General features: G+C 40.4%; 4 protein-coding genes across 4 annotated transcripts; 3 read left to right on the top strand and 1 right to left on the bottom strand.

The window, feature by feature from the left end:
- Positions 1-534: 534 nt before the first annotated feature.
- mrpl32 (mitochondrial ribosomal protein L32) lies at positions 535-2,776 on the top strand. The gene is made up of 3 exons (XM_085473319.1): positions 535-733; positions 899-1,095; positions 2,260-2,776. Exons 1-3 carry the CDS (start codon positions 637-639, stop codon positions 2,509-2,511), a joined length of 546 nt encoding a protein of 181 aa, XP_085329445.1. The 5' UTR covers positions 535-636; the 3' UTR covers positions 2,512-2,776.
- Positions 2,777-5,848: 3,072 nt separating this feature from the next.
- Positions 5,849-7,276, top strand: LOC146698269 (telethonin). Its single transcript, XM_085473318.1, has 2 exons — positions 5,849-6,161; positions 6,572-7,276. Exons 1-2 carry the CDS (start codon positions 6,028-6,030, stop codon positions 6,930-6,932), a joined length of 495 nt encoding a protein of 164 aa, XP_085329444.1. The 5' UTR covers positions 5,849-6,027; the 3' UTR covers positions 6,933-7,276.
- Positions 7,277-7,470: 194 nt separating this feature from the next.
- LOC146698268 (coiled-coil domain-containing protein 127-like) lies at positions 7,471-10,821 on the bottom strand. The gene is made up of 4 exons (XM_085473317.1): positions 10,762-10,821; positions 10,108-10,245; positions 9,150-9,394; positions 7,471-8,933 (listed from the first exon to the last, which is right to left on the bottom strand). The coding sequence occupies exons 2-4, from the start codon at positions 10,235-10,237 to the stop codon at positions 8,487-8,489; spliced, it is 822 nt and encodes a 273-aa protein (XP_085329443.1). The 5' UTR covers positions 10,238-10,245; positions 10,762-10,821; the 3' UTR covers positions 7,471-8,486.
- A 260-nt stretch (positions 10,822-11,081) lies between these two features.
- On the top strand, positions 11,082-21,590 carry sdha (succinate dehydrogenase complex, subunit A, flavoprotein (Fp)). The gene is made up of 15 exons (XM_085473316.1): positions 11,082-11,171; positions 13,296-13,379; positions 13,520-13,681; positions 13,814-13,957; positions 14,251-14,415; positions 14,518-14,666; positions 14,749-14,873; positions 16,949-17,117; positions 17,210-17,405; positions 17,506-17,677; positions 17,951-18,069; positions 20,742-20,853; positions 20,962-21,092; positions 21,179-21,292; positions 21,416-21,590. The coding sequence occupies exons 1-15, from the start codon at positions 11,109-11,111 to the stop codon at positions 21,500-21,502; spliced, it is 1,992 nt and encodes a 663-aa protein (XP_085329442.1). The 5' UTR covers positions 11,082-11,108; the 3' UTR covers positions 21,503-21,590.

The following is a 21,590-nucleotide window of genomic DNA, read 5'->3' as shown; positions in this document are numbered from 1 at the left end:
TTCCTGGAATTGGCACTATGCATTGTCAAAAAGTGTAAACCATTACCCGGAAAGCTGCCTATTTTTAGATTGATCTCAGAGATGAATAGTTGTATTCCACTTGAAAACATCACCTACACTCATCTTTATTTTCGTTGTCGTTGTTTCTCCTCTTCTGTGTGCGTGGGTTTAGAGGTGTGTTTTGTTCATGCTTCGCTAAGTGGAAAATCGGAAAGTAAAGTATTGCAAAAAAAACGATCACAACTAAAAGTAAAACTAATAGAAACGAAATTAAAACTAAACATTTTAAAACAATCAAAAAAAAGCTTAAACAAGAACATTCACTCTGGATACTAAACTGAACTAAATAGCAAAAATATAGCTATAGCAAAAAAACAAAAAACAGCTGGAAAGCTTGAACTCAAATTTCCACACAAATCTAAAATATGCACACAAGGATTGAGACACAGTTTTGCTACAATAAAAGCTCCACGGTTCACCGCTAGATGGCAGCAGCGTACAAAATCTTTCCTTTTGTGTGCCGGAAATTAAACAGACGAAGTGCAGCTTGGCGTCGCTGTTTTACGACGTAGGGATCCTCAGTGACCGTGAGCTGTTTGACATGCTGGGAGAAGAGGAAGCGCGTTGGTAACAAAAATGATGAATTTATCTGCGTTAATTCACAGCCTCAGGTGCTCTCTGCTGCGCATTGAGAGTAGACTGTTGCAGGCGGTCGGACTAGAAGCACAGTTGGGTGAGTGAGCTGCTGCTAATAGCCTCTTTTTACGATGGGGTCATTCACACAAACATACTCATTAAAGACATTTTTCATTTAATACCACCAGTCCGTGTCGTGTTGCTGTTTCGGTGGAGTTAAAGACGTAGTGATTCCTGTAACGTTGTTTCCTTCTGCGTGCAGCTCCGGGTCTGGCTGTGAACGGCCCCAGCCTCCTGCCTCAGCTCGACCAGGAGCAGCAGCTGGAGGAGCAGCAGAGCCCGGAGCAGCAACCCGGCCTCTTGGACAGCATCATGTGGATGGCAGCACCCAAGAAGAGGCGCACAATCGAGGTCAACCGCACCAGGAGGAGAGCTGAGAGCAAACTTATTAAAGTCAAGGTACGCTCCGCAGTGACTGGATGATCTCATTGGGTCATTTCAACCTTTAAACCAAATTATAGCTTCATCTGTCTTACTGGTACCTAATTTTACTCCAAAGAGGGGTTTGATTTGTGGCAAATAAACCATTCAGTACGACGAGTCACTGGTAATATTTAGGATTTAAGGAGAGCACCTCGTTCATTAACGTTGGGTCCAGCTGGAGTGACTTCCATAGATCAGAGTACGCAGATTGAAATGAAAGTGTACTTTGTGAAAGATACTAATATTTTAAACTGAATCCAAAATCTTTCTAGGAGGCAAACATTTTAGCATTGGCACGGACCTATATAGGCAATTCTTCTAAAGCATCATCTAATTTAGCTGCAAAGTCAGTGAACTTTGGCCCAAAATACAGTATTTGAAGTATTTTTTTCCTTCGGAAATTTTTTTCTCCCAAAGATTTTTATTTATACTTCTTCAGTTGCTGTTTCTCCTCTTGAATGTGTCTGATCAAACTATCTAAACAGATTCAATTACGGAGAAATGAGATTATTTTTATTTTACTTTAGTTTCATGCTTGCAAGACCTGTGGCATCCCCTGGGTCAGTCCTCATAGACTCCCAGGTTAAAATGTTAATACTTGTAAGCCTATTTTCCGACTCCCTTAGAGCAAAAATTCCTTGAGTGAGGAATTTTCTTTGGTCTGAACTCAATTTGTACACTTTTTAAAACAGTTTCATAGAAATTTCGAACAGAATAAAATGATATTTTGTATTGGAGCGCTGAGAGTTGAGCTTCACTTAGACATCACTATGAAAACAAAAAATGACACTATTCAGCTCTACAACTGTGTAATAGAAGGGAGCGTTGTGACCATGTCACATGTGATAAGAAGCTGAACGGGTCACACTAATGTCAAGTGGCCACCTTCAATGTGTGTGTGGTGCAGCTCTCCTGTTTGCTGGACAGAAAGAAAGAAAAATAAAACTAGCTTTATTTTAAAGTGATACCTAACCCCAGTGATGTGTAAATGCTACCATTGATGTATATAGGTAGTGTTTACTAAAACGAGACCACAAAGTGTGGTGCAGGAATATCAAAGATGATCAGAAACATTTAGAGAAGCAGTCGCTTGCATCCATTGACCCTGTTTGCTTTCCCCTGCACCCCTCTCTTCCTCAGAACAACATCGAGCCGTGTCCAGAGTGTGGCCACTTGAAACAGAAACACATCCTGTGTGGCTTCTGTTACGCTAAGGTGTGCAAGGAGACCAGTATGATTCGTCATCAGATTCAAGCCATGGAAGGAGGCCCATTGAAGGCCCCCACTGTTGAGACTGTGGTCTTATATGAGGGGGAAATCCCAAAGGAGCAGGACAAAGACAAGAGGATAGTGGAGAGGCCCAGGAAAAGGCCTGCATGGTTCAACTACTGAAGCTGTGTGTGACATATACCACGACAAACAGCATATTTCAGTCTCTCTGGGTCAGTTTTTCTTCCACAAATTAAGAATTAGTTTGTTCAGAACTGATCCAGAGAGCTTAAACATCAGAAACGGGTTTCCAGTAGAAAATATGCCTTTGGAGTTGATGATATCATAGTTCGGTTTTTCTAAAAGCCAAGACTGTCAGATTATGGACATAATTCAACTGCATAATACTTTTGATGGTTTGACAATAAATTCCTTATTTGAAATAATCTGCTTTGGGTGAAGGTGAATGACTTCTTCTGCTTCATGAAACAGGAGGAAACTTCCAGACTGTTTATGAAACGTTCTCCAGTCTTCTGAGCATTGGAGGGACGCCATTCTTAAAAAAATGAACATATTCTAGTTTATCAAATCCCATTTAAACCCTGTTGTGTGACCTCTCTCCTTAAAGTAGGAGGAAAATGAGCATATGCAATCACAATTATTAGTGACGAGAGGTGCTTTCACTATAAATGGAATAATGACTCAGAGTCTGATGTTTTTAAGATCTGGAACACTTAACATCAAATCATGAGTGTCACTGTCATGTTTACTGCTTTCTAATGCTTATCAGAGTCTGGCTGCACAATTGCTTGTGGTAGAAAACTGTCGGTTAACAGGATCAGACACTGGTGTGTACAAACAAGCATGCAACGTCGCTTCAGCCACAACTTCCTTTAATCAGGATTCGGCATTAAACCAAAGTCATGTAACGGTGGCTCATGTGTCGCTGGAGTAGACTGTTTTTGCTGGGATGAGTCCAGCATACCTTCCACTGCCTCAGTGTCCCTGTGATTCAGTTTCCCCCTCATAGTTTGATAAGACCGGGCTTATCAGTGTTCCACTGAAATTACTTTGGTTTACTTGGTTTGCACAGCGCTGTAATCTTGCTTGTTATGTTCTTACCAAATTCTTTAGCAAGAATTTAGTATATTTTTAAACAAATGCTTTCACTTGCCTTTTAATTAAGGCTGCCAAATATATTTTAACCTTAAATATTTTGTAACATCTGCAGACATTTGTATGCAATCCATCAAATTAATCGTTAACTGTATTTGTGTTATCTCTCTTGCTTTATCAAATGAATGATACCTAAATTGCAGGTGTACAAAGGTGGTGAACCCCTGAACTGTAAGTGTACAAACGTATAAAAAATGATTTATTATTGGCAAGTGTGTTTTATCAGCACTGTTTCAGTATTTTGCCTATCATGCTAATTTCTAACACTTTATCTTCATTGAACTATTCTAGGGCAGCTTGAATTAAAGCTCAGAATAATCCTTATTTACCTCTTAGCTCCCCTTCCTTTAAAGCTAGATTTCTTTTGATTGGCTGCCCCTCATTAGCACAAAGTTTGAGCAGCAGGTGGGAGGGGCTTCTGTGCTCACAGTCAGAGCTGTGTGTGCATGAAATGGCTTTATTAGAAAAAAATCCCCTCACACTGACCATCATGCAGATCCCAAACATGACAATTACAATCCCATTTTCAGAAAAGTTGGGAAGCTGAATGAATCCATTTTTATTCACAATAGAGCCTAGAAAACATTTAATCTGAGCTATTTTAATGCTTCATGAGCAATAGTAGCTAATTTTTAATTTAAAGGCAGCAACATGTCTCAAAGAAGATGGAAAAGTAAGCAGAACTACAAAAACAGCCAGAGGAACATTTCACAGCTAATTAGGTGAATTGTGAACAGGTTAGTAACATTAAAAAAAGAGCATCTTAGAGAGGCAGAGTTTCTCAGAAGCAAAAAAACAAAATCAAATTGTGGAACAATTTCAGTGTAAGACTTTAAAAATCAAGGTCAGGTGGGTGCCTTTGCCTTCAAGCCGTCAGGCGACTCTCCATCAAACAGGTTTCTGTTGTGAAAATCACTGCATGGGCTCAGGAGCACTGTCTGTGAGCACAGTTCACCGTGCCATGCACAAATGCACATTAAACCTCCATTATGTGAAGAAGACGAGGATCCAGGATCTAGAAGTGACGTTATCTCCTTTAAGCTCACTTAAAATGGACTGAGGCAAAATAGAAAACTCTTCTGTGATCAGATTAACCGAAATATTAAAATCTTTTTGGAAAACATGGATACGCCATCCAGCAAACTAAAGAGGAGAGGGAACATCTGGTTTGTTATCTGTACTCTGTTCAAAGGCCTGCATCTCTGATGGTTTGGCAAGGCACTGGATATTTCAACAAGACAAAGCTAGACTACATGCTGCAACTATGACAACAGGATGGCTTTGTAGCAGAAGAGTCCAGGTGATGAACTGGTCTTCCTGCAGTCTACACCTTTCAGCAACTGGGAACATTTGGAGCAATCTTGAAATGGGAAATGTGGGAAAGGAGACACAGGATTGTTGAGCAGCTAGACTCCTGTATCTCCTCTCTTGTTTTTCTTCAAATGCTTCATGTTCCCATATTAAGTAACATCTCATGTATGACAGGTCATAAGGAAAGGCCGGGTCCCTCTTAATTATTGTAGCAATCATCAGTATAGTGATAACCTGCCTTCCTTTATATCTTTCCATCTGAAATCAAAGACCTCTGTTAAACTCAAAGCTGCTACCACTCATCCACCATTTAATTACTAAGTAAACTGTTTAAGAACTGAATGCACTCTACTGATCTGCTGTAGCAGTGATGACTGCGACAGAGTACCTTTGTAGCGTGGTGATTTCAGCCGAGGACCTGACACGGCTTCGGATTAATGAGTTAGATTGTGAGTGTCAGTTAGCGCTCTAAGTGCCTTCAGCTGTTTCCCCACAGCAACATGTGACACTTGAGGAGCAAGAGGCTGGATTCTCTGACCCGATCAGATAGGCGATCTTGCATTCATCTCGTTTAAGCAGATTAGTCATTTTATATTTCCTGTCATCACACAGAGATGAATTAACACGTCCCGCAGCTTTAAACGCACTGATCCTTACAAACATATACAGTATAAGAGAAAAAAGTGTATTTACAAACCCAAGAGACAATAAATGTGACTGAATAGTTATAGATTAAATGTTAATGTTTAAGATTACTACTTAGTTTTATCCAAGAGTACATAAAAATCTAAAAGATGAAGTCAGAGAGGTCCACGTTCAGCTTTCATTTGGATTATTCTGGTTGGATCACATCATGGAAAGAACTAAATTCCATTTCATGTGAAAAACAACCTTCAGGATGTCTTAAGCAGGGACATTCACTACGTTCACTACAATGTGACACAGAGGAGTAAAAATAGAAACAAGACTGGATATTTAAGACATTGGCCAACACACACACACACACACACACACACACACACACACACACACACACACACACACACACACACACACTTCTCACGGTGTTTTGAACATACATTTAGCATGATTTGACAGATCGTTGTATCCTTTATCCCACGAGTTTTATTCATCTGTAGAAGCACCCACATGAAAGAGGACATTCATCTTGGAGCAAATTACTAACATTTGAGTTACGGACAAAACCGCACCATGCACTGTGTGAGCAGAGGAGGCTGCTACCTGGTGAACTCCTGGTGTGATCTTCGGGAGGAGAACAGGTGGAAGAAAGAGAGCTATGAAGCCTGCTGGGTGAGCCTCGTCCTTGAAACCAGACCACAGTACAGGTAGGTTGCTCACATTAGATACTGAGCTGTGCATGACTCACTAAATATACTTTTTTGGAGGGTAAAATATTCTGTGTTGCGCTCATTTGAGCTTTGCTGTGTATTTGTAGTTTGTTGTGGTGTTTTAAGATGTAGTATTACACTGAAGCAGCCTATTTGCTCACTGTAATTTGGCAGTAAAGCCATGACATGTGATGTTGTATTTTAACTTAGACGGAATAGCAGTTAAAATCTGCTTTGCTCAGCAAAATGACTTACCAGGCTCTGATCAGTCAAGCCTGTACAGTGTGTTTTATTGCAGTTAACAATTCAGACGATTCAAAATGTGAACTAACACAGAGGCAGTGACGCAGCTGTATACAGCGTTAGTGTTTCACGGATGTAAGAAAAGCTTGATCTGTGTGTTGCAGGCTGAAGCTGTCAGAGAGCGACAGCATTCGCAGAGAGAGTTATAAACAGCAACAGGTGGCCCACTTCATGGTGGAGAGGAGCCCCAGCCAGATACTGATGCTGGGCAGCACCAGTGGAGCGATGACAAAGCACCAGCTACCCTTATTCAACACCAGCAGGGAGGTGGATCGTACTACAACCAGCTTTAGGCACACAGAAGAGCCTGTTATAAAAGAGAAGCTGATTGCTGGAGCAGATAGACAGGGAACAGGAGCCACCACAGATCAAGATCTTAGCAAGCCGGTTAGAGTGAACTTCAGGGCCTCGAGTCTGATGTCCTCTCCCAGGGAAATCTCTAATCGGGTTCAGAGAAGGGAGTGATCACAGCCTTTGTTGTAGCAAATTTCTCAGCAGTATTAACAAAATCAAATATTCTTCTAAAATTGACTATTTTAGAAGTACTATTTTTATGCACATCAAACTCGAGGATGTTATCTCACATGCTATACTTATATTTGTAGTAGTGTCATATCTTCAGCAGCTAAATAATACTAAAAAAAGATGTGCTATAATTTGCATAAAAGCTCTGGGTGCTGCAGAATTGAGTCTGGTGTGAACTGTAACTTTGTTCCAGGAGGAAAATGCAATTTTGTCACACCTGGTGATTTTTATGGTTTGTAAAGCTTAATTAAACACTTTCTGGAAGCTTGCTTCACAAACCTCAATCAATATTCTCGTGTCAGTTGTTTTTACACATTCCTCATGCATGCACCTTTTTAATCATGCATTATGAGCCTCCACATAGCTAACGGATTAAATTATATCTTTCCTGTATCTAAATCCAGATGAAGCTGCTCCTTGAAGCCCCCTCCCCCAAAAAACAGTCTCTATGGACAAAAAGGACAACCTACAAACTGAGTTCTAAACAAAAACAAATGTATTTAAATGACCACACAGAGTTGTAAGTGTCAGTTTAGCATCCAGCACTTAATCACCAAGGTCAAAATGAAAACATGGCAGCACAGAAAGGCCTGATAACCAAAGACAAATGCTACAGATTCAGTAAATCCTTTCATTGCATGTGTGAATGTGTGTTACAGTAACAAATTAAATGTGCTTTTTTTTTTATTTTACTTTTTTTTTTTTTTTTTTACAACACATTATATTATTCAGCACTATTTTGCATACATGCACCGTCGGTTAAGTCCGGCGTCACTGACATTAGTGAGGTACCCACAAACCAGTCATAAGAAACATCCTCCCTGTTCTGCTCGATCATGAGATCAGGCTTGTTTTAAATGGAGGAAACTCAATGAACAGAGAGGTTGTTGAAAACAGAAAGTCCCAGAGTTGTCTTTATAAATATCTCCCACATCACTCCTTCAACAACAGACTTAAATTATCTACAAAAACATAATAATAGATTTGATAGAGTGTTATGGCATCCCTGAATTCCTATCTAAGGAATAAAAAAATTGTTCTTCCGAGATATAATCTTAACTGACAATAATTCATGGCATTCAAAAATATGGACGTTAAATCGACATTTTTATAGGGGCTAAATTATAAAGTTTTATCATCTTCTATTTAATAAACCATGCATTTTTGTATCCAATATGGATATCACCTGATTAATCCTACTAATATTTCTGTTTTTCTTCAGTTAAATGAAATAAATCCTTATCTGAGCAGCTGAGGTTAACTGCTATAAGCGATATTAGTGCATCATCAAAATGTGATCAAGGGTGGAGTTTTCAGATGGTGATATTCAGCTTGTTAGACCTCACTGACCTTCTGTGTGTTTGCATAACATCCCTACAAGTAAAGGTTATTACACAGAGGGGATAAAAAAAACAAGAATTTTCCATTTCTAAACCACACCCTCACCACATTCTTCAAGTCAAACCAAAACACCAGCTTAATGTTGCCTATTTGTCACTTTGTGTCTGAGTGGATTTTTCCTCCTAATATGGCTTCCTCGGCTCTTTTGTGTTTCTGGACGGTGATTTGCAGCTGCCAGTACTTGAGGTACACCCACATGAGGCTTCCGTTCTTCCTCCTGTCCATGTTTAGCAGGTCAGCACAATGCTTGTCTCTCTTAAAAATATCCTTCAGGTCAGTCTCTAGATCCAGGTCTGGCCCAATGGGATCTTTAACGACCTTAAGCAGCATGTTCTTCTCCATCTCCAGCCGCTGATCTCGAGGCTGGATGAGGGAGCAGTAGGCGTTCTGCCGCTCCACAAGTAAACCCTCCAACTCCTTCAGAGTGGCTGTGGCTCGGTTGTACCAGTTCTGCTCTTTTTCCAGAGCTTGATGCAGCAGAGCACCTGCAGCTCCTGATTTCACCAACTTTTGCTTCTCTTCCTCTAAGGACTCTCGCTCCTTGTTAGAAGACAGAATACAAGGTTAGTGAGTAAAGGCTATGCATTACAAAGGAAAATGACACAATGATAAAATGGGTGCAATGTTCAATGTAAAAGGAGGACAACAAAAGACATATGTGTGGCAGGTAACTGAGATGGAAGAAAACAAAGGTTTAAGACAGATTTCTACTCATTAGCTCCGTTATCCCTTATAAACCCTTCAGCAGATCTTTACCTGCTGTAACTGCTTCCTTTCTTCCATAAGCTGCTGGCTCTGTGAGACCAGGGCCTGCTTGTACCCTTTGACCCGCTGTCTCTCTTTCTCCAGCTCCAGCTCCAGCGTAGCTGCTGCCCTGCGCCTCTCGGTAAGAGTCTCCCGGTAACGGGCCTCCATATCACTTTTTATTGTAGACACATCTTTGTCATACTGAGCTTTCACCTTCTGGATCTCCCTCTGAGATTCTCTGGTCCAGATCCATCCTGAAAGGGCAATGGGATAAAAAAAAATGGGGAAGATGTTAAGTGATACTACCATGATTTTCTGAAGAGTAGAGTAGCTGGAGCTACTTATGAACTGAATTTTATAAAATTCTTTATCTAAGTAACAGAGATGATCTATCATACAATCACACACAGATCAGAACAGATGCATGCTGGGGAAGCACACAAGCAGTTGTAGGTTTTTCCTCTGCCCTATACCCATCTTCCTAAAAATTTTTGGGAGGTTTGCGCTAAGTTTTATGGTGATGCTGATGAAGGCAGCGAGCCAGAATGTGTGCGTCTTGTCAATAAAAAACAAAACAAAAAACAACAACAAAACAAAAAATTGTTCTGTATATTACAACTGTTGCAGGTGTTTCCCCCCTGTTTTACAGTATGTAAAGTTGTGCAAGAAACCTCTGCTGTGCTTAACCTGGAAGGGTCAAAATGTCTCCTTTTAGTGGAATAATTTTTACTGATCTGCAGTTTAGTCTACTCCCCCCCCACTTCTGTGTTAATCATTAAATGCCATTTGGCATTCTAATGACAAAAGAGACTGTGTGTCTGTAAGCCAGACACTCACTCACTGATCATCATATTCTTTTGACTGCTCCCTTTAAGGGTCACCACAGCAGATCATTTGAAATTGATATGCTGTTCTACTCTGTTGTCTCATCCACAATCACACAGGTGAATCTCCTTGTGTAACTTACGAAATGCAGCCAGTCCCAGCATGGGGACCAGCAGGGCGTAGTTCCACTGGTTGCCATCGCCTGCTCCCGCCCCCCTTCCTCTGGGATCTGGTTGGATGTTCCATCTTGGGGGATCATTCAAGTTGTTCATGGAGGCCGCTGTTACACACACACAAGCACGAAGAGAGCTCAGCCCAAAACATCACCAACAATTGACTCTTTCTCGGTTTTTATTTGTGAGTAACATATAATCTCAGAGGTGTTTTCTCTTTGACACGTCTATAATTTACTCTGCATTAACTATCACATCATTTGCTACTGGCTGAATAAAGAGCAGTGAATAAACGCCAATGCATCTGCTAGGGTGTGCAATCTGCAAAACAGTGTTTGGAATAAGCACTGGATGTGAAAGTGCATTAACAAATAGCTTTTTAGCATGAATCCAAACAATGCACCGGGCATGCAGGGCGAAAGGAGCCTCTCATGATTCGGAAGTTTGACAGCTGAGCTAACCATAAACAAAGCTAGCTATGTGCTACATGCTAGCCAACATTTGGCTTCGTGGCTCGTCATTGTGTTTATAAAAAAACACAACAGAACGAAGGGGCTTCATAGTTTTGCAATCCTGACAACGTGTCAGCGTACGCCTGTTAAATGTATGGAACTGTGTCTCACCTTGAATGAAAAGTGTAGGTCACTTATGCATTTGTTCCTGCACACGCAGATTATACAATTTTAACGCTTTAACGTTCCACCTTAGCCGGCAGAGGGTGATTTTAAAAATTACTTTCAAAAAGAACCTGTAAGTGTTGCAGTAAAAAACCCTGTATATTTACTCAGATGGTTTCAAGGTAATAATTTAATAATTACCCTTAAAACACATGGCTAAATGCTTTAAATAATAACTATCATATAAATATTAAATAAATGAGTGACCCCTCTTTTAGCACATTGGATTAGTCCGGTCCGGCAGAATATGTGTTCCTCCGCAGCGCAGCAGGAACGATCCTTCATCTGACAACATGGCGAGTGTCCGCGCGGCGTCCCGTCTCCTCTCCAAGAGGGTTTTATCTACTGCGAAAGCAGTGAGTAGTGAAAAGATGCTTTTAAAAGTTAAATATTTATATATGTAGTATATTGTAAAAGATAATATTTTATTTTCCCTTTTTTGTTTCTAAAACGAAGCTTTCATAACCGGCGGATTCTGACTTGCGTAATCTGTTATGTAGCTGGTGCTGTTTCAATGTGACACTATGAGCAAAGGTATTTTGCAGGTCCAACAAAATGATTTATATTATATCTATTACACTTCTATTATCTCCACATTACACTTTGTTTCTAATGGCGACTGAACTTTCTGCCTAACCGAGACGTTTCGTCACCATGAAAGTCGTAAATGCCGCTGCCCTTGTGTAAAACAGTTCTAAGTATGTAGACGCTGTTGTTAGCTACAAAAGTAAAATGGGGCAAACTGCAGATATGAAAGGTTTAGACCGACGAAGATGAAAAATAACCGCCAAGAGCAATCGTCACTATAAAAATGGTCGTACGTTTTAATGCTTTTTGTTTTTGTTTTTTTTTGCTATGGGTTGTTTTGGTAAATGCCTTCACAGCCATTATTAAACATAGTGCTGTAAGGCTGTTAACAGAAAGTTTTGTGCAGGAGTCCCCCCCCCTATTATAAATCACTGCTGATGTCGTGGCACAGGTATAGCAGATGCTTTTGGTTGGTATGCTGCTTGTATTTTAGCAGATCATTTTTCAAAGGCAGGAGCCACCTGACAGTTGATCAGACTGTAACCTCCCTGTCACTTCTCATGTAGATCGTTAAACTTATAGTTTCAGTTTAACATTAATTTGTTCTTTTTTTTTTAATTTCTAATGTGAAATTAATATAAGTTACACTTAAATTAAATGAATCTGTTAGTCATTTCTGCTGCTTTCTGACACTTGTAAGCATCTGATTGTTGATGCCCCACAGGTAGGGAAGACCAAACAGAAAAAAAAGAAACAGATTATTTATTATTCACCAGGAATTATTCTTTTTTTTTCTTAAAAAAAAAAAAAATCCTGCATATAAGATATCGGGCTATTTTACACCAACAGATGCCATTCGTTCTTTTTTTTTTTTTAACATGGGGATCCTATTCTGGCAAATTTAAAAATATAACGATAAACAGCTTATTAATGTAAAAAGGAGATTTTTTGGTATACTTTCTACTTGATTCTACTGATAGAAACCCTGTAAATCGCCTGCATTCCCCAGTACATCCAAAAGTGACAGAAATAACAGAAACTAGCCAGGTGTAGTATTATTTACTCTGAATTTGCAGCAAGTCTTATACTATACTTACCCACAGTACAATTTCTCAGGGGATCATGCTCGGTATATGAGCACACTTCAAGATGACCATTGGATAGTCTCAGTGTCCTCCTCTGTTATCGGTTGGCCAAGCAGACAGTCAGTTGATCTAAGAGATGCTAGATGATAATTTACATGATAAATCATCACCTGTGATTTATATGATATTATCATTTTAGTGTTTAAGACCCTCCTTGCTATAATGTATAATGAGCTTCTTCCCAATATGGAGAGTCTGTATTTGCATCAGTGGGATTGGGGAACCTCTTTTTCACTGTGCTGTGAAGAATAAAATGTTGAATAGTCTTAATCACATTGTGTCAAAGGGCAATGAAGATCAACGGTCTGCTAGCTTAGTGTAAGTTGTTTACACTAAAGTGATTTTGGGAAATTCAGTCATTTAGTGTAAATGGTTTATTCATCATGTGTGAATAAGGATATCTCACACAAAATTATTTTAATTACTTCACATTTTGTCAGGAAAGTTTAAGCACGTGGGGCACAGTGTTGTTGTGTCTGTTAAAGTGATGCATTAGTTCCTCCTACTGGCAGGTTTGTATACTTTTAAATTCAAGTCAGTGTTGAACTACAGAAGGTTTAAAATACATTTGCATCTGACAAGATCAGCTGTGTAAATGCTGGTAACATTTTCAGTGATGAATGGCTCAAAATATTAATGATATGAATTATGGGTTGTGGAGGTGCCAAGACTGAACGTTTAAAGCTTTAAAACTTCACTTCATTGAATAATCATTTTGTTGTGTTTATTAGCAGAGTCTGGTTTTTCAGTGTGTTTTATGTTTGGGATTAATTTTAGTTTTATTTAAGTTGCTTTTTCTTCTGCCAGGTCCCTGCTGCTGCAGTTCAAGGTTCCAGGAACTTCCACTTTTCCATTTATGGCAAGAAGAAAAATGGCAAAGTATCAGATGACGTAAGCCACATTAAGTTTGTGTTTTTTTTTTATGCAGAACAGTATGTATATGATATGAAAACCAGGACTCCGCATACGTAGAGTACACTCTCATTGCTTCAAAAATGTTTGCAGTACATTGTCTTTTCAACTGGTTTCAGATCTCCACTCAATACCCAGTTGTGGATCATGAGTTTGATGCTGTGGTGGTTGGAGCTGGTGGAGCGGGACTGAGGGCAGCTTTTGGCCTGTCTGAGGCTGGCTTCAACACTGCCTGTGTCACCAAACTGTTCCCCACCAGGTCTCATACTGTCGCTGCACAGGTAAATCAGTGGTTACAGTAAATGATTTTGTGTGTCAGTTAGGACCAAAGTCTCAATCTCATTGCAAATATTTTACTAATCTTGAGTCATCAAGTAAACACGCATAATGTTTAAACTTACCTTGGTTAATAGGGTGGGATTAATGCGGCTCTGGGGAACATGGAGGAGGATGACTGGAGGTGGCATTTCTATGACACAGTGAAGGGATCTGATTGGCTTGGAGACCAGGACGCTATCCACTACATGACAGAGCAGGCTCCTGCAGCCGTAGTAGAGGTATGATCTCTCTTAGAAACACACTAACATGCATAACAAGTCATTATGTTAACTGGCAAGTACTAGGCCTTAAACAAAAGACATAAATGAGTGTGTAAGCCATGTGATCTTTAGGAATACCTCATTGCATAATAAAAGCCGAGCAGCTTATTGGTGGATTTAAATAATTATTAATTTATTTTATTTTTAATTTACACCAGATGGGGGTCATTCCACCCAGAGCTGTGTAAAAAGACAGTTACAGCAGATTAGGAATTCATGTTGCTCTTGTTTCCTCTTTTTTTTTTTCCTAGCTGGAGAACTTTGGCATGCCATTCAGCCGCACTGAGGAGGGAAAGATCTACCAGAGGGCCTTTGGAGGTCAGAGCCTTAAGTATGGAAAGGGAGGTCAGGCGCACCGCTGCTGCTGTGTAGCAGACAGAACAGGCCACTCACTGCTGCATACGCTGTATGGAAGGGTGAGTACACATACTTTCCTACCTTCTTTCTGCAGCGTAATCTTTGTGTTGCCGAGGAGCACCAGTTAAGTGCCTCTGTGCGTCTGCCTGACTTGTCTTCAGTCACTTCGTTATGACACCAGTTACTTTGTGGAGTATTTTGCCCTGGACCTGCTGATGGAGAATGGAGAGTGTAAAGGGGTGATCGCTCTCTGTATGGAGGACGGGTCTATCCACCGCTTCAGAGCCCAGAACACTGTTATTGCTACTGGGTAGGAGATGCCTTTGCTTAAACATTTCTTCAACTGTCATTTTATCTACAAGCTTAGAAATAAGTTCTGTCTTTCTTTCCAGGGGTTATGGAAGAACCTATTTCAGCTGCACATCTGCTCACACAAGCACAGGAGATGGAAATGCGATGGTGACCAGAGCGGGTCTGCCCTGCCAGGATATGGAGTTTGTCCAGTTTCATCCCACTGGTGAGAAAAGAAACTTAATTTATTAAACCAAAAAATGTTGCTGAAGCATTGAGGAGAGTTTTATTTTGAAAGCGAAAGCTCCACAGGAACTATACAAATTCCTCAAAGATATGTTTGGAATACCTACAGTAAAGTTAACTAGTATAGATGCTGTATCAATAACAAGTCAATGTCTAGTAAGTGCAAATGTAATATAGTTAAGAAGAGATTGGAGAGAAAAATGAATGATTTTACATAGTTTGGCCACCAGAGGGCACTCTACAACTTCTGTTGTCAACTTCTGGAGTCAGAAAAACAAAAACCAGCTGATCTGAGTGCAGTCTGGCAGAGCATAAAGGAGTAACCTACGACTTGTGACAATAAAACAAAATTATTTTTTAAAATGCATTGTCATATTATCTTAGTTGAATTGAACTGAATTGAAAGCCTTTATTGTCGTTATACATCGTATAACGAGATTAGAAACAGCTCTATAAAAGTGCAGACGTGCTTTAGCACATTAAAAACTATAGAATAATTTAACAATACACTTAATATAAGTATAAATACACAGTACAGTAATGGATAACAGAGACAGACAGGCAGAGAATTGATGATATTTCAGTGCAGATTACTTTTTGTGCAAGTTTGAGTTGAGTATGGTTATAGCTTTGGGGAAAAAGCTATCCCTGAGTGTGTTTGTTCTGGTCCGTATGGATCTGAAGCGCCTGCCAGAGGGCAGTAGGTTGAAAAGATGGTAGCCGGGATGGGTAGTGTCCTTTAAGATGTTTCTGGCCCTGCTGATACAACGGGAGTTGTAGACGGCAGACAAGGAGGGCAGGGGGCAGCCGATGATTTTTTTGTGCTGTGTTTACCACCCTCTGCAGTCTCTTCTTATCTGCCTCCGTGCAGCTGGCGTGCCACACTGTCACCGCATAGTTTAGCAGGCTCTCGATGGTGGATCTGTAGAAGGTCACCAGCAGCGGGGTGTTTAGTTGCTCCTTCCTGAGCATCCTCAGGAAGTGTAGCCGCTGCTGGGCTTTCTTGACTAGCGCCATGGTGTTAGCTGACCAGGAGAGGTCTGCAGAGATGTGGACCCCAAGGAATTTGAAGGACTCCACTCGCTCTACACATTCTCCGTTGATGTGCAGGGGCAGCTCTGTTCCACCTGAAGTCCAGGATGAGTTCCTTGATCTTGGTAATGTTAAGTGCCAGGTTGTTTGATGCACACCATTCTCCCAGTTTCAGGACCTCATCTCTGTAAGCCGCCTCATTTCCCCCTGTGATCAGCCCCACCGCTGTTGTGTCATCAGCAAATTTGACAATGATGTTCTCTGGGTGGGCAGGACTGCAGTCAATATGTGTAGAGGGAGTAGAGTAGTGGGCTTAGTACACAGCCCTGGGGAGAGCTGATGTTGAGAGTGCGAGGGGAAGAGAGGTGAGGACCCAGTTTCACCCGCACTAAAAATTAACTACACATAAAAAATGTAAGGGAAACCTGTTCATGTTTCATGTGTCTAAAAGAAAAAACTATTGACCAATATTTCAGACTTTTAACTCACTAAATGTCTACATTTTACCCTGAAGACAACTTTCTTTTTCCTAAAGGTCATGTTTATTTTTGTTTTTCCTGGATATCATGATATCATTAAATATGGATGAAGTAGCACATGTGCCCTGTGGCATAGATGCTCCATCTTTGTAAATGCTTGTTGCATAAGGGCAGCAGACTTCGCCATGTTTCATGCATAACTCTGCTACACTGAGGGAAAACCTATGATTTAAATTGGTTGGTGGATATAGCAGGAAAAACGTACAGTTTTTCACAGATTCTAGAGATAAAACTTTAAAATTGTTAGTGAAATTGCTTAACAGTACTGGGTCTATAAAGCATAATGTCTTTGGTTTTATTGACATTATATTGTGCCATGGCAATAAAACCTTGTGGATTTTACATTTACAGTGTTGACCTTGTGTTTCTTTGATGGGAATGAAAGCTTATAACTACTGTTGTTATTTATTCATAAATATTTGGATGTAACAGGTTTTTTTTTTTTGTTTTGTTTTTTCTTCTTCTTCATGTTTCATGCTTACAGGAATCTATGGAGCCGGCTGTCTGATCACAGAGGGCTGCCGTGGTGAGGGAGGAATCCTGATTAACAGTGAAGGAGAGCGCTTCATGGAGCGCTACGCACCCAACGCCAAAGACCTGGCTTCCAGAGACGTGGTGTCCCGTTCCATGACCATAGAGATCAGAGAGGGCAGGTATGCTCAACTCACCTGTCTGTGTGATGTCTGTCAAAGCTTTTAAGCCAGTTCCTGTTCCTTACTGACGTTTACGTTTTTAATTTCTTCAGAGGTGTTGGTCCAGAGAAGGACCACGTGTACCTGCAGCTTCACCACCTGCCTCCTCAGCAGCTGGCCGCAAGGCTGCCTGGTATCTCAGAGACAGCCATGATCTTCGCTGGAGTCGACGTCACCAAAGAACCCATCCCTGTCCTGCCCACCGTCCACTACAACATGGGTGGAATACCCACAAACTACAAGGGACAGGTACATAATCTCTGCATGTGTCATCTCCACGCGTCGTGCACTAACACTGTTGTTGTGAGCACAGCGGGCTTGCTTAGGATTTGTAATATTTGGCCCTTAGGTGATTACTTACGTCAACGACGAGGACAAGGTGGTTCCCGGACTGTATGCCTGTGGAGAGGCAGCTTCTGCCAGTGTCCATGGAGCTAACAGGCTGGGTGCCAACTCCCTGCTGGACCTGGTGGTGTTTGGCAGAGCTTGCGCCCTCACCATTGCTGAGCAGCACAAACCTGGTGAGAACCTCTGCTTTTCACAGAATACTTTATTAATCCCAAAAGTAGTGTATTTGGTTAAATTTATTACAATAAAAAGTTTCTTAATCTTAAAAAATAAGCATTAATAATGAAAAAAAAAATCATAAAAACAACTGATTAAAACAGACTTAATACTTTCTGTTAAAATATTAGCAGAAAATATATCTGTTCTACATTCACATTCGGAGAAAAATCACTTTTGCTGTCTCTGTGTTCATGCTGACGTTGGCTTTTTTGTCTTTTCCTGTGCAGGAGAGAAGCTGTCCCCTCTGAAGCCCAGCGCAGGAGAGGAGTCTGTGGCCAACCTGGACAGGCTGAGGTTTGCCAACGGAAGTCAGAGGACCTCTGAGATCAGGCTCAACATGCAGAAGGTGGACATGCTAACATGAACACAGACATATTGATGTATAAATTATATTTGTACTTAACTAATATTTGGCTTTACATGAATTATTTATTTTTATTATTATTATTGTTAGATATTATTTATTATATACAACTCTACACCTTATCTGTAGATCTTTTCTAAATGATAATAATCATCAGGACATAAAAATGTAATGTATAATTACCACCAAATCTCTTACTAATGGCTACAATCTGGAAAGACCTGCCACAAAATAAGGTTTAGAAAACTTTTCTCTCCACAAGAAAGGTTTTTATTTTTCATTCCCTTTTTTTTTCTTTTTGTTAACGGGGTATTGTCGTGACCCAGGTGTGGGGAACCCAAGTTTATGACTGCAATAACTCAAGAAGGAAGTCACCCAGTACTTCCAAATTCATACCATAGGTGCATCTACTATAAATCTCAGAGGAGTTTGAATCCCAGTGACCTTGAACTCAAGGTCAGTGGTCAGGTATTATGAAAATCGTGTGAATGTGATAACTTGAGACGTCGTGATACAATACCATACATGCATCCAGTAGGGATGAGGGCAGGTGCCAGTGGGGTTTTTTTTGTGAATTTTAGTTTCCTTTTTTTGGTTTCTAAGGATACTTTTCTTGTTTCAGTTCTGCTTTTATCAGTTTTAATATTAGTCAATATGGGCGGCATCTGTTAGCGGCAGATTTAGGAAGTTCAAACCAAGCTAGTGTCAATAAACTCATGTAGTAGAGCTCTTCTCTCTACCTCTTCCTCAATATTACTTCTTCACTAACAGGTCAATCAAACATAAATGTTCTTACTTTTGCTGTCAATAAAAAAAACAACAAAAACTAATTAATCGCACCATTTTCTGTAATTTATCGCGATTAATCACATTATTTGATCAGTAGCCTGGTTGCAATTACATTTTTTTCAACTTTATATTTAAGCTAACAGACACTTATGCAATATCATGTAGGGCTGTTCGATATGACGATATGAAAACGTCTATCATTTCATATTACGCTATCGTTTGTTTCATGGTGTCTACGGCAATATTATTTTGATGATTTTGATGGTCACAGTAGAATTCCTTAAAGTTCTTTCTTTCTCTTATATTTTAAATAACAACACTACAGACGGACAAGCGACTGTTTTTATGCGTCGTCTTTAGCAACAGCGACGGTAAAACCATCGCGTGGCTCTGCCCTCCGCTTGTTTATTTTCCACATAAACCTTTCACAATAAAGCTGAAGATCCTTTTGAGACTTTTCAAGATAAACTGAATCATGTGAAATAGTATGCAGAGTGTTTACGGACGAGAAGCTAAAAAGAGTGTGCTACTACTAGTTTTTTCCCTGCAGCACGCCGTGTAATAAATACAAAATTCCGGCCGCTTTAACATATGTAACACTCGACTCCAGCTGAAAACACTTTACACAAGTCGAGTTGCCCGAGATTCACAGAATTTACAGAAAATGTAAAATTTTTGTGATGTATAACGTTGTTGGGACGATAAATGTCTTATATTGGGATATGAGATTTTAGTCATATCACACAGGCCTAATATAATAAAATAAATGCAGAATAAACAGAATGTATGCTTAAATTCAAAGAAAATTTGAATAGTTTTCTTCAATCGTTTAGCACAGGTTCTCTCCTGCGAAATACAACTTTAAAAAAACTTATATACTAATAGGCAAGTATACGCTAATATATAATATATATTAGTGCTGTCAAACAATTAAAATGTTTAATCAGATTCATCACAGGGTTACTGTGGATTAATTTTGATTAATAACAATTAATTATCATTCATTTTTATTCTATATTAATAGCATTTCATTTGCCTGAGCAAACAGACTCGAGAAAAAAGGCAAAATATACGCACTTACCATGTCACTCTTGGGGAGGCACTTCAAGTCCTTGAAACGAGACATCAAAGCTATGTAAAGCACGTGTTCTCAACGATATTAATAGGTCTGCAGTTTGTTGCAATCCACTTGGCAATTGTGTCAGTCAATATGTCCGAGGTAGACTTACTGAGTCCCCGATGCTTCATAAGTGGTTTGGCTAACGTGTCACCCAGCTTGCGACAAAGTGCTAGCAGCATGCTTGGCTAACGTATGCTCTGCGTCAATGTGATATTTCAAACTGGAGGTGCTTCGGTGAAAAGAAAATTCCTTCTTGCACAATCTGCATAATATTTTATGTCGGTCGACTGCTCCGTCTTGTTGTTTTTTTTAAATACCCAAATTTCCCATCTTCCATACGGAGTTGATTGGTTCAGCTGCCCGTCACTACCAGATCAACTGCCCATTTGCGCATTTGCGAAGGTAACTACTTGGACAAACTGCCCGGAATGCGTTGACAGAAACAGTTCAGGGATTTTGAGTTATTCTGCACTCCAGATGTGTTAGTTGCATTAAAATAATTTAATCGCGTTGACCGTGATGGCAGATTAATTTGCATTAATGCAAATTTTGACAGCAGTAGTTCTTACATATATCTTTACAATGATAATGAGCATTGGCCAGGATGACTTGATATCTGGATTTGATTACCACCACCACACAGGTTAAACAGGTGTGAAACACCACAACTGGCCCCTGTGTCATCCATGAGATTTCATTGTCGTGGTTCATTTAGAGTAACGTGTTTCTCTGCTTCTGCTTTCAGACCATGCAGACCCATGCTGCGGTATTCCGTACTGGCTCTGTCCTGAAGGAAGGATGCGATAAGATGGATGCTATTTATCAGACCCTGGAGGACATCAAGACCTTTGACAGAGGTACTGCACCACACTGCTGCTCTTCTTGTGCAAAAAGTTGTTGGAGGGTTACTTTGAAATGGGTTTGTTTTTTTTCCTCCCCTCTAAATTTCATCCTCTCTCCTTCAGGCATTGTGTGGAACACCGACTTGGTGGAATCGCTAGAGCTGCAGAATCTGCTGCTGAACGCCGTCCAGACCATCAACTCTGCCGAGCAGAGAAAGGAGAGCAGGGGAGCCCACGCCAGAGAGGACTACAAGGTCTGCGTCAACATGTTTAGCGTAAGGATGGAATTAATGTCTATACAATCTGCTCTCTGCCAACATTTCTTTGAACTGTGCTTCAGGAACGTGTGGATGAGTACGACTACTCTAAGCCCCTGCAGGGTCAGGAGAAGAAGCCGTATGACCAGCACTGGAGGAAGCACACTCTGTCCTTCGTTGATCAAAAGACTGGAAAGGTGATGACCCCCTCAGTGTGTGTGTTTGTCTGTGTCTTACAGAATAATTTAAACAGTTTTTGAAGCTATTGACAGCTTCAGCTGTCAGTATCCTCATACTCCTTTGCTTTTGACCAATCACAGGTCACATTGGAGTACCGCCCTGTGATCGACAGCTCTCTTGATGAGCAGGACTGCGCCCACGTTCCACCTGCCATCCGCTCCTACTAAGATGATTCCCTCCTGCCCTCCCCTTTATTCCCACCCTTTGCCCATCACATCCACCTTACTCAATTACAGAAGGCTCATTTATCTATTA

Source organism: Copadichromis virginalis, linkage group LG11, assembly GCF_057382275.1.
Source record: "Copadichromis virginalis isolate Kocher_CV1m ecotype Utaka linkage group LG11, C_Virginalis_male_GT1.1, whole genome shotgun sequence".
In the NCBI taxonomy this organism is placed as follows: domain Eukaryota; kingdom Metazoa; phylum Chordata; class Actinopteri; order Cichliformes; family Cichlidae; genus Copadichromis; species Copadichromis virginalis.
This window is presented reverse-complemented; position numbering and strand designations above follow the sequence as displayed.